The 13,265-nt window shown below is 40.7% G+C and overlaps 1 protein-coding gene across 6 annotated transcripts in view; it reads left to right on the forward strand.

Moving 5' to 3' along the window:
- Positions 1-13,265, forward strand: part of dachd (dachshund d) — a 97,923-nt gene that overhangs the window by 49,170 nt on the left and 35,488 nt on the right. For 4 of the 6 annotated variants that reach the window (XR_011037755.1, XR_011037756.1, XM_068330283.1 and 1 more), the window contains exons 2-4: positions 3,600-3,683; positions 4,285-4,400; positions 11,169-11,321. Coding sequence is in view for 4 of the 6 variants with exons in the window: in XM_068330283.1 (XP_068186384.1) it covers positions 3,600-3,683; positions 4,285-4,400; positions 11,169-11,321 (353 nt within the window). In the remaining 2 variants the exon portion in view is untranslated. The remainder of the gene's footprint in view (positions 1-3,599; positions 3,684-4,284; positions 4,401-11,168; positions 11,322-13,265) is intronic. The other 2 variants (XM_068330285.1, XM_068330284.1) reach the window with 1 other exon arrangement.

Here is a 13,265-nt window from a genome sequence, read left to right on the forward strand (position 1 = left end):
AACACTAACACACATTTATTGCCACAAGGTATGTGTTTTTTAAAGGAAAAAACAAGAAAAGCTGAAATAATTAAAATTAGACCTGAAAATTTCACCTCTTTCCCTCGAACAGCCTCTCGTCTTATCTGAGTGAATTTTAAATTGGTAGGAACACACCGCAGCCGTGTTACTCTTTTCTTTCTACAAACATAGTTAACCTCTCTATGGAACTCTGTGCATATTGTTAAACTGTTTGATTGAGCAAAATAAAAAACTAATAACTAAGCATATCTTGGCCCCCTGATGGTCTTACGCCTCTGAATTTCTGCCTGACCTGGCACTTAAGAGGTAAGGAGCTCCTTTGTTTTATCAATAAGACCTTGTTTTCATGGCTGGTCACCACCCCAGCAAACCAATCAATGGGGCATGCTACGCTATCGCTGTGAGAGAAATGAAAAATAAACCCCAGATAATCCTTCAGTTAAAAGGTTACTTAGGGCGATAAAAGCTATTTTGTTAATTTATTTACTCTCTGCACTGGAGAGATAAAGAAAAGGAACAATTAGGGAATTCTAGGTGAGAGACTTTAAAAGGGCAATGACATTGGGTTAATATTTTATAAGGCCTGATTGGCAGAGACCTGCGGAGGCCTTTTGTTTACACAAGTCCCAGACAGAATGATTCACTCCCTTGTTTTGGCCGACTAGGCGGAAATGGAATAAATATCTTCATCCTTACCTTTTAGAAATGTCAAACAAAAGACTGAGATAAAAGGTTAAAGGCTCAATCATAACCACAAGGAAATAATATTATTCTCTCTGTGAACCGCTGTCCCCGATTATTGACATAATCAGTTTGAATTCCTAAAGATAACTGAAGATGGGAGGAGGAGATGATTTTTGTGTGTAACTAAATCCACTAAGGGTGTGTGCTCATTTGGACTAAACATTACATTTGTGGTTTCAATTGATTTATAACAGATCATAATCACTGCATTAACGGCCTTCGAGGTAATAAGATCTCAGTCACTGCTTCCGTTGAGAGAGAAGCGTCTGATGGGGAGATGTCAGAATTCTGCCATATGATCAAGAACCATCCTGATATCTCCTGCGATATTATACCTCGTATAATAGCCATCACCTCTTGTTGGCTTCCTGTAAACGGGGTGAGAATGTGAATTTAATTATTGTGCTTTTATTGCATTGTAGCGCTGAAATTGGACTCATGTGGAGTGTATTGTTGGCCCCATGTAATCTGATTGCCTGCGCAGTGTAGTGTGTTGGATAGTATCAGGTTCCAGCCGACTCTGCTTGGGTCAACACAAGGCCGGGCCATTAAAGGAAGTCTAGTTCAGGGAAAGTTCACCACTATTTTCTTTTCACCATGGTAGCAAAACAAAAAAAGAGAATAGATGTGTAACATATTTGTGGCCTCAGCCCAAATTTGGTGGGGCCTATTATTGTTTCCTTAATTGAAGCCAGAGATACGAGGGGCCTGAGTATCCTAAGTATGAATATAAATAAAGAAGGGTATGAAATTATTTCATTACTCACTTCCAATACAGAAATAATATTGTCCAAATAAGTCCAACTTGAAACCCCCAGTTTCTTATTTTTTCATACAATTTGACGCAGACAAGAGAAACTGAAATACAGGCGAGAAAGATTAGAAAACACAACAATGGCTTGGACAGGAGAAGTACCACAATTCTGGCCATAAATCCTGTTGTGCTATCTTTTTGTGCGATAATGCCCTAGTTTGAAACACTTTCTGTGCCAAGCTATTTAGGGAATCAGCATCTGCTGCTTGATAAATAGCCTGGCCCTTTTGTTCGAGGCCAGGTTGGGTTCCGCTCTGGACCCGGCTTGTTAGCCTGAATAGCTCCGACCAAAGTGGATCTGCAGCGGTGAATGGACGCTTCAGCTGAAGCTTTCAAGAAGCTAAATTACATTTACAAAAAAAGAGACATCACAAACAATCTGTATGATTTACAAGTCTGTGAATATTTTAAATCAAAGAGGAAACCAGTCGTGGCACACCCTCTATAATAAAATGTTCAATTCAGTTTAGACACCTTGATGTCTGAGAGGCTTTCCTGCTGTGTGCAGTTTCCTCCCGTTGTGTTGCCTTGTTACTTTTGTGTCTATCTGTTTATATATGTGTGTGTGTGTGTGTGTGTGTGTGCGTGCGTGCGTGCGTGCATGTGTGTGTGTGTGTAGCAGCACATAGACACATTTCTCTGAAGTCAGTCTAAACATTGATTTCACTTTCTTGATCTTTGTACCTGGAGTCACATTGTTTGACATGATCTTAGGTTGATGTGACATTTTTTTGTCCGTTTGAGGGCGTTTTTTCATTTAGCACTGTAGCTAAAAAGCCTTTTACCCATCACATGCCCTCTATTGAGGTTTTTAATAAATAATTCAGCCAGAGTACAAGTGAAAGTGATGACAGCAAAACTGTGTGCGATCTCTTCTCTCATAAGATCAAAGAGGTACTTCTATAGAAATAGAAATTATCCAGGCGTCCGTGGGTCCAACCGGCTCTCGTTTCTCCTTCTGCCCCACCTTCCCGTCCTTCTCTTGCTACTTCCCTCTATCATTTTTGTGTTTTCTCTCAAAAGGGACAGTTGAGTCTGCTTTTAGTCCTAAAACTTGCAGTGCCAGTATATGAGAACGTCAGCACATTCAGACAGAGTGAGTACACTCTATTAGCAGGACTGAGGTAAATAAACTTCACAAGACAAGGCTGAATAAATTGAACCACTGAGGCTGTGGAGCTTCACTTTGCAGAGTGACGAGCCTTTGGGAAATGAAATGAAATGTACTGTAACACAAACAGTCTCACACGGTAGTTGATAAGGTGGCTCATCAGCTGGTTATCTTGAATTAATTTTATATTTGTTGGTAATAAACAGCTTGAGAACCTTAAAAACAAGTCTGTAATCTTTTTGAAAATCATGTGATAAAAATTCAATGATAACAAAGTAATAATACAATGTTGTTTTACCACCACCGTATCATGCCATCAAAATAATTAGAACCATGATGAGGGTGAGATTTGCTTCAAAAGACTTTCACCCTCATATGAAATTATAAAAACTGACATCATAATATGCGTATTTTGCCCCGCCCTTCCAGACCTGCCGTACTCTGAAGACAGATGCTCAGCCGACACCAGGCAGGTTTGATTTCCGGCCAAGCCTCGTCTTTATAAAACTGACTCCGGTTTGTCCTCGGCGGTGTCAGTCCTCCACAGAAACCTTTTGGTGTTTTAATGATGGATTAAACTCTGTCCATATTAGATAGAATTTAGTATCCTAGTAGAGCTTGAAAATGTATGTGAAATAATGTATGAAGTCAATATGTCACCTGTGTCAAGTCCCCATAATTCATCTGCAGCTGAGACGTCTAGCTCTGTGTTCGTAAAGAATATCCCTCCATAAGCCTCCTTATTACATGCTCATTGCATTTTTTCTCACCCCGTAGCCCTTTCTTTTTAACTATAAGCCAGCAAAGTAGGTATTGATTGCAACTCCAAGCTGTATTAATAAGTGAAATGAGTAAGATGTGTCGAAAGTCAGGGGTGTATCTGCTTTGAAGGCCTTTTCTCCTCCACAGTGAGGTGGCACACTCATTTATCAGCGCTGGATCTGTGCCCCTCGTTTGGTGTAATAAAACTCTCCCATCAGAACCGTCCAACAGGTCTGAATCACTCTGTCACACCACCTTCCAGCTAAGGCACGCATTAAATCAAGCAAGCAGAACATTTCCTAAGGCAGCCATTGCCTTTTAATTTCCTGAAGAACCTTAAAATATCATTCATTACCAGAACTACACATATTTGGTTTTTAAAAGTCTCATAAATCAATAGTGGCCTGACTGCAATAATTATAACAAGTTAACATGTAATTTCCAGGCCGAGGGGCCGCACACTAGATTTTAGCATATGCAAACGAGGCAATTCAAATAGTGTGGGGATTTTAATACGGAGGAACAGGTAACGAGGTACAGGTTATGAATTATGCATCAAAAAGTGGTTGATCTTCAATAAAGGAAATGAATTCACCGTGTAATCTAATTAGTTATGGAAGTCTATTATGTTGAGCTGCAGAAAGCAACTGTCCTTGAAAATAAATTTATTTACAGTACATGTTAGATATTTGGAAAGGAATTGCATTCTGAAGTGCTTCAAATGTTAACACCACCCTCAGTGACACCCCACCACCCCCACCCCAACCTCCTCTTCTCTCTGATAATCTTCTCCTCATCTCTCACCCACCTTCTCCTTCTCTCTCTACTATAGTTCCAGACCCGGGCGGCCTCCTAAGAGGACCCAGAGTGTGACATCACCGGAGAACCCCCACATCATGCCCCACTCGGTTCCTGGCCTCATGTCCCCTGGCATGATCCCACCCACAGGTAAGACTGGTCTCACACCGTGGCGCTCGATCATTGTTGCTAAGGCTCTGATTCACTGTGTCTGGCTCTTTTTTGTTTTTAAAAAAAATCTATCTCTTCCACACACACACACACATGTGTGCTCATATGCGCGCCATCAGCGGCCTCCCTGCAGCGTGTCCTAGAAATGGCACGAAGTCCAAAGTGACACATGCACCCAACCACCAGACACCGGTCGCTCACTCGTTTACCAAAAACAGATCCTCTGCTCAAACCCCGGAAACCAAAAGGCGCAGAATAAATTGGACTGGAGATATTTTCTCTCAGATTATTCCAGTAGATGTTGCGTTTTGCCTTGAGTGCATTGTAATTAGTGCGATTAAATCCAGTCCACTGGTATACGTGAACAGGCAGTGGTGATGCTAAAGCAAGCTTATCGCCACAAGAATCAACAACAACCATTTGTGCCCTAACTCAGCCCCGGGCCACGTCTTATTGCGACTAATGCTTTTGTTCTATTTGTGGCTGGCTTTATTGTGACTGCTTTGATGTTAGTGGCTGTAAGTGCTCTATTTGCATATTCTGCCGTGTGTCTTGATATGTATTTAATGATATTGCGCCGTGGAACGGAGCTTTTTGAATGCTCGTTCGGTGTTTAGTACAAATTGCATTTTGACCAACTGTTAACTGTTGTACTTTTCAGAAAGATAAAACAACACAGCTGCTTTTGCATGCAAACTTTTAACAGATTTGTAATTATCCTACTTCACACATTTTTTTTCCTCTCTGTAAAAACAGTCTGGAAGTGTTTTGTGTTTTGTTTTGTGTTTTTTTAAAGAGGCAACGTATCAGCATCTGTGGAGTGTTTGAAATTCAATATTAAACACAGATTGGGCCATCCTTGTGACTCAGTACGATGGAGGCTCACAGGCTGATGCTTTGAACTGTGGGAATGGGGTAAGGTCACTGACTATCTGTGCCATAGTGGAGAAGAACTTAAAAGCTGAAGTGAACACAGAGAAGGACAATGATGAGAAAGCGCTATGTTATTTAGTGGAACATAAAGCAAGAGAAAAGCCTTTTGATATCATCCCCTTTAAGCCCAGAGGGACTGTATGATCTTGACATTTAGTCGGGTATTCAGGGGGCACAGATAAAGTAATTGAGGTTTTTTTTCTTCTCATTATTGCTTTAAGCTTCTAAACTGTGACAAGGCTGAACTTTTCCATCAGTTTCTATGTTATGATTAAACTGCATATTGTTTCATTTTTGGCATTAAGCATTAAACGTCAGGTTTGGAAATTTACAGATTTTGACAGATTAATAATTCAGCACATAATAATTGACCACACATAAGTTAGCATCCAAGAAGCATAACTGATCATCTTGTCATGTCCACATATGCTGATTGATGATTAAAAAAAGTGACATTGAGGAACTGTTACACTATCAGGTCATGTCACATTCACTCATTTATCAGATATATTAACACTCACTCCCAAAGTCACACACACACACACACACACACACACACACACACACACACACACACACACACACACACACACACACACACACACACACACACACACACACACACACACACACACACACACACACACACACCTGCCGAATGTGGACAAACGACTATTTTAGGGGCTTCACCAGAGATCAGAGACTCCGTGAAAAAGCCACAGCACCGTTAAATTTGGGCTGCAGAGAGGAAAGGGAGGACTCCGTTAAATGTTTCTTGTCTCTCTTGGTGCCATGTCTGTGAATGTTCTCTGCTTGTGCTGCTTACCCAGTTGCTGATCACTCAGATTAGCAGAAAGATTTCATCTTGTGATGGATACAGGAAGTTCTAGAATTATATCATGTATAACCTCAGACGGGCAGCAAGACAAGCCAGAACCAATTCACTCATTTTCCAAAATCCATCAATCTCTCTAAGATAAACTTGCTGTACCATTCAGAAAAAAAATCTACTGGTGTAATATTAGATGCCATATTTGCTTCACATAAGTAGAGCACACATTCTCCGTCATGCCTTTTATTTGGGATGAATAACCAGAGTTTATGATTTCACCAGCTCATCTCTTTAGTGTGTGTTTATTATTTTCTGTATATTTTCATCACCTGTTTGTGTGTGTTCATGTACCTTCAAAAAATGAGAATTAATTATTGCTCAGAATGAGCAGACTGAGCAGAAGGTTTCTCTCAAATTTCATTGTTTAAAATATAAGCACACATAATTCAGTACAACACTTGCTTTTTGAGCTCACAAATGTGTTTTAATATTTCAAAATAAATGATAGAGATAGATAGAGATATTCACAAACACTTAAATTATTTTTAAATTAATTCAATCCTTGTACAGATATTTTTTACTTTAATGAAATTCTGCATTTTTAAATTATTTTGTTCTTGCACACATTTTTGTTCATTTTTTCTTTCCTCTAAGTGGAAGGGGATTTCTTGTGTGATTACCCACTGACACACAAAGTATTTTTTATTTTAACACATACACACTAAAAATAGACTTCAGTGATATTCGATTCAGATTAATGAGCGTATCCAACCCAGTGGCGAGACGTCTTCTTCACACCCTAACAGGACCAGAGAGGCCTCTGTGAAACACATTGTTAACATATGTATCTTTGCCCTTGACACCAGTTCCATTTAGAAAAGGACATCTTAATATGCTTAGGATTCCATTTAAGGAAATACCCTCATATGTGTGCGAAACCACATGTGTGCACGTCTGAATCACTGTGTGGGTGCATGCGTCCCCCACCCCCTCCCCCCAAGGGAGGGTTGCGCTGGAGCCTTTCCAGTTGCTGATGCATTACGGGCAGATTGGCCCCCAAATCGGATTATTTGCTGTGGACTGACACCACACCGAGATGACATCTCCTTTAAAGTGGAGAGGGCCTCCACACACACACTCTGGCCACTGCTTAAGCAGCAGCTTCAATATAATTCATTTATGTCCTGGATATGGCTTCAACCTTTTGAATAACGTAAGAGCTCTGCATTTACCATTAGAGAAATGAATGTCACCTACATCTAACCAGGGTGCATCCTGTACTTTACTGATAAAAACAATATTTCTTTTAATGCTGTCTGGCTCTGTCTCACTTTACAAGTGTGTGAGCAGATCCCCGCAGTGCCTCAGAGACCTGCTTCTTCATATGAGTACTGTAAGTGAAGACATATTGTAATATTTATGCCCTTTTGATGTACAATTAGCACGTCGGCTTCTGGAGTGGATCATGTAATCTGCTGCCACTTCAAGCTGCTTTAAAATAGATCCACTATGCACCAGGTAATTTAGTGTTCTTTGTGTCTCTACCCCTCCTATCAGTCCGTTGCTTGTCATAAGGTTAGCGCGCTGTGTAATTGATACCAAATTTGTCATGATGTGGATAGCACAGTTCAAGTGGTGCAGTGTACCTAAGAGTCTCTCTTCTCAACCCGTTTGTCATTGCTGTGCAGCCACCAGTCCATGCATAAAATTAGGTGGCCGCGTTCATTGACATGGAGTATCTCTTCCCTGCTTATCCTCCTTGTCCAATAAATAAAGTGTTTCATTGTTGCCTATGGTGCTGTCCCTAACAGAGGCACAACAGATAAGCTGGACTTATTTTCCTTGTTGCAATCGCTGCCTGAAAAAGTCGTAAAAGTCAGTCTTTTGTGTACTGATGTGAAGTTAATCTGATTTTAATTTAATTATACGAGCTGGTTGTGGAAGGCATAGGCATTGGGGTGTTTGTTGTAAGAATGTTCTGACATTGGCGCAGGTATGGGGCAGCTAGCATGTTAATTAATGATGAAGATCCTGACAATATGCAGAGGCATGACAGCGTTAAGCCAGTCGGCTGCTGCTTCCTTTGCATATTAATAGATCCTTCATTATTATTTAATATGACAGCTGCTCCAAGGGCTACCATCGGACCTTGTCTCTGTTATTTGCTGTTTTGTGCTCCCCGTGTGACAGCGCCTTGCTATTCTCTCTTTGTCGAAACGTTCCCCTTTTCTGCGCTCTGGCTGATGTGGCTCTCTGCATGGGGGCTGTGATTTACTGTTTGTTTGCTGCTCGGGAAGACTTGTCCAAATGTCTATAAGAGAAAAGTGTTTGAATCCAAAGGTGACTTTGAAAGAATATATGAGACAGGATTGTTTTGTTTGCATAGTAATGAATGCAGATTAGCGTTGAGTGGGATTGGTCTCGTTGACGTCCAGGCCTCCAGCAGCTTAATGGACTTGTCACTGGGCACCAACTTCTCCCTTATTACCTCCATCCTCTTGAGGTGTGTTTTATGTGAATGTGACAATTGATCTGGAGAAATAAAGCTATTATCAGAACAAAGATTTCGATTTATGGAGTTAGTAATTTCGTCAAAGACAGGGGTGTTAAAGAAAAAAATGGAGAAGAAAAAAAATCATCATGTCAGGTTTCAAAATTGCATTGATTGATTTTTCGGCCTTTATTAACTCAATGCATATTTGACTGAAACCTGCATCTTCTTCATAGATTACTCCCTTTGTTTTGTGTTGTTATTCCTGCTGCTCTGCTCACTGTGCTTTAGAAGAGGACACAGACTGCAGTGCAATAAACCACAGCGTTCTCCCAGAGAGCATCGGAGAGCCAAGCAGCACTCCTTTGAGCAGCACCTGATTTGTGGGGGGAATTTATCACACAAACAGCCCAGAGGTGATTTCAATATTTACTCGGCAGTCTGTTCTGCATACGTCTCATTTGGAAAACAGTTGACTCTTGCCCATTATACACAAATGAAGGCTGACCTTCAGGCTGGGCAGAGGCCACATTCATTATGTGGAGAAGTATCACCTTCTTATGAGGCACTGGTGCTCCCCCCCAAACCCCTCTCCCCCTCCTGCCTATGCATATTGAACAGCAGCCAGGGCCCATTGCAAATGAGAGGGTCCTGGCTGACATGATGTATACTGTACGTCAATATGGTCCTGATGTATTTTAAGATGCAAACAAGGCTTTAAATTATATGCACCTCCATGTCAGGGGCTCAGAGTGAGTCTCACCATCTGCCTATCAGCTGGGGAATGAGGAGAAGGTGCCCAGGCCAGGATGCTCCATGCCTGTTTGTCGTTGTGTCTGGGTGTGCGCATGTTCGCATGTATCTATTAGAGACACATGTTCGATTTCTAGCTCTCCTTGTACTTGTGTCTCCCCTCAGATGCATGGCTAATAGCTGCTCTTGAGTCCCATCACGGAGACGTGACAGACTAGTGATGATAAACGCAGACACTGCCTTGTTCTGCGTCAAACGTAAGGCGAACCTGTATATCCAGCAGGTGATACACCATATTGTGGATATGAGTGAGTCCACTAATAGCTACGTATCTTTTTCTCTCCTTGCATCTTTGATGTTGTTGCTGTGGTTGGCGACAGGAGTCTTGGGCCTCTCCTGAGACCCACCGGGCCTAGAGGAGCTTTACATTATCTGTCACTGCTTTTCCAGACCAGCCTCATGAATAAAGATTTCAGTCACGTTCAACACTCCAGGACGCAGGAAATGCCACAATGGCAAACCAATGCTTTATGATCTCTACAGTGTGCTCAGCATATGTGTGTCTATAATCTCAGACTCACTATATCAATCATTGCCAGTCACTTCTCATTGAGGTGGAAGACCATGTCAAATACTGCTAATATGGTAGTATATTCAGACGGCAGTGTAAAAGGAATGATCGCTTCAAGTGTGATGTCAATAGTCATTTAATCTTCTCTTGAAAATAGCAGCCTGAGAAGGATGCATGGAAAATTCTCAGATTTTTGGTGTGAATTTATCTGGAGATGTATTGTACATACTAATGTCGTCAGGCATGCAAAATGTACTTTTTAGTTTCAGTATATTTTCTATATGAACTCTATTTCATCTTTCATGGACATTTAAAATAATCTGTAACTTTGGTCTACATTAAAACAAAACAGAACACAGCAAAAATGATCACCAATATTTATTGAATATACACGGTACCTAGTATACTTTTTTTTATATAAGAGAATTTTGTGATTTGCATTAGTGTCTTCTTTCAATATTTATTATCCAACATATCCATTATTTACATTTCATTTGGGAAATTTAAAAGAATTAACAATGACATATCAGTGGCACATTGTTCATAATCTTTAATTTTTTTGGAGGAATATCCTTAACTCTCAGAAAAGTCCTGTTAATAGAAGACACCATTGTGTATACGCTGGTACTGTATACAGTGCAAACTAGCTGTGAAAAATTTTGAATTGTTAAGCATCATACAGGAAAATAATATCTGTTGAACACAATATTATCATTGAATTATCTGGTGTCCCGCTTAGAATATAGGACAGGTACGTGAAGACATAGACTTGATGTTTTACAAACTACACACAAAATTCTTGCATCCTGCACTATTGTCTTGAGTGTATCTGACCGCAAATGAGCCACAAATACATCAACCTTCTGGCAAGAAATTCCGGCATGGTTGAAACATTCCTAAAAATCTAATTCTGACACAAACACAGGGATCCATCCCACCAGCGTGACAACCTGCTAGAAAGATATCCCCTTTCAGAAGATAAAACACCAAGCTGTGATCACAGACGCTTATTCTCCATGTGTAAAATTATTCATTGTTTTATCATTTTAAAAGTCTCGTTCTTTGTATATTTTCCATTCAGCGGGGCAGGTTTCTGGTTCTGCAGGTGCAGCGGCTCAACACCAGCAGATCTGTGTCAGTCTCTAAGTGCTCTGCCTCCCTCCCCAGGCCTGACAGCAGCGGCGGCGGCAGCTGCCAACGCAGCCATCGCAGAGGCCATGAAGGTCAAGAAGATCAAGCTGGAGGCGATGAGCAGCTACCACAGCAACGCCAACCACCATGGAGCTGATGGAGAGAACGGAGACCTCAGCTCCAGCGTCGGTGAGGATGTCCTTCTCACCGCCACAAAAAGAAACAAACACATTAACTCATGTAAACACAACACAAATGCATAAAGCAGTTTAATGTCCCCGAACAGACAGTGACGCGCACACACACACACGCTCACACGCACACACATTAAATTTGGCATATTCAGTCACCATTTGCAACACACTTGTTCAAGAACACAAGTCATCTATGATATTTTGATAACACGTATACACGTATGGACATAAACTGCATTTAAGTACATACACAAGATAATGCAGATCAATGATGCAGGATGCAGAATGTTTTCTTTTATTGCAGACAAATTAATATTAAGTGAGTCAGACTAAATCAATCAAGTTTTTAGAGGCACCTATGGAAAAAATACCATCAACATTTTGAGGAGGCCTAACAGTTCATTTTTGTGTCTCAACACCAAAGTTGTGTTGGAATTTAATCAAGACAAATTAAGAAATCATCAGAAATACTTTTCTTTTAAATAAATGTTTACTGAACTGCGACAGACATGGAAATAGCTCCTCTCTCCAAAATTCAAATGGTAATAATTGAGTGCAGCTTACCACTCTTTTAAAAGGTAATAAATAACAAGTAAACAGCACCATTGTACTTATAATTTTTAAACACGGTAAATATGCACCTTTGTCAGGTGCATCTTGTTTTCATTTGAAGTATAACACTTTTGGCTGAAGGAGGAAACATCCTAAATAGTTCGGTGAAGCTGTGAACCAAACTATCAGCCTCTAACAAGCTCAATTGAATTGCTGTGTGAGCACTGGTTTTTCACTATGTGCCATTTCAATTAATTATTAGTTTTAAAATGCAGAAGGATTTTTGCAATATCACACAGAACCACTTAGTGCATTAAGGAGAATGATAATGTATGTTGGTGCAGATTTATGAGCACATTCCGAATTATAAACCAAATGTAATCCCTGTTGCTTTGATTGCTAAATGGAGGTTTAGATTCACTTACTGTAATAAATGGCTTGACTCCTGAATACATTTCATCAGTAATACTTGACACCGCGCAGCTTATGGTGTGTGAGATGAAAACAGGATGTGTTTCTGAGCAGATTTAACAATGCAAAATGCATAAAGTGTGAGGTCATTACTCCAAGCGAATGGAGTATGTAAGAGAGAAAAAATAATGCGAGTCTGCGAGGTCACGGAAATAAAGATAAATGTGAGTACCAACAGCAAGGCTATGGCACTAGAGCTAATAAGAAACTGTTTTATCTTTTTACAATTTAAATTGTAACCTTGAGCCCACAGGCTCCCAGTAGAATCATAATTCTGGCAGGGGGAGCAGCTCTAGGTGTGGGTACATGGGCCACAGCATTAGCTCTCTGAGTGAAATATATGGCAGTGACGCCTCTCGGCCCCATCCACAATCAATTGGATTCTTTTCCTTTAATATTTACTCGCAGCGATGAGATGCTCGTCTGCATGGTGATGAACAGTCTGCCACTGGCGTTTGAAGGTGACCTGTCAGTGAGTATGGACAAATCTCTCGCTCGCAGAAATGTAGAAAATAAATCATTAGGGGTAGGCAGTCAGACGGGGCCCCTCTCTCTAGCTCACTCTCCTCGGATTTAAATCAGCTCAGATTTATGATTTGAATTAATGCTTCGTTTGGTCAAAGGAATGGTCGCAGAGACAAATGATGTTTGGTACTGAAACCATCCTAATATTGATTACTGGGTGTCGCAGCAATCTCTTGTTTATATCAAGCACTCTCCTGTGACAGGGTGGCCAGCAGGAGTCATCCTGATAATATGCCGGAGAAATATGGCCCGCTCAGCACAGTGGGACCACGAGACACAGCCAGCAGCATGCTGTCTTCCTTATTCAGCCCCAAGCTCCAACTGTCATGTTTATTTTTAATGAAAGCATTTTGTAATTTCACCAAAAGAATGAACCAACTTTTTTCCCCCA

The sequence above is a fragment of the Antennarius striatus genome, chromosome 12 (genome assembly GCF_040054535.1).
Source record: "Antennarius striatus isolate MH-2024 chromosome 12, ASM4005453v1, whole genome shotgun sequence".
Taxonomy (NCBI): domain Eukaryota; kingdom Metazoa; phylum Chordata; class Actinopteri; order Lophiiformes; family Antennariidae; genus Antennarius; species Antennarius striatus.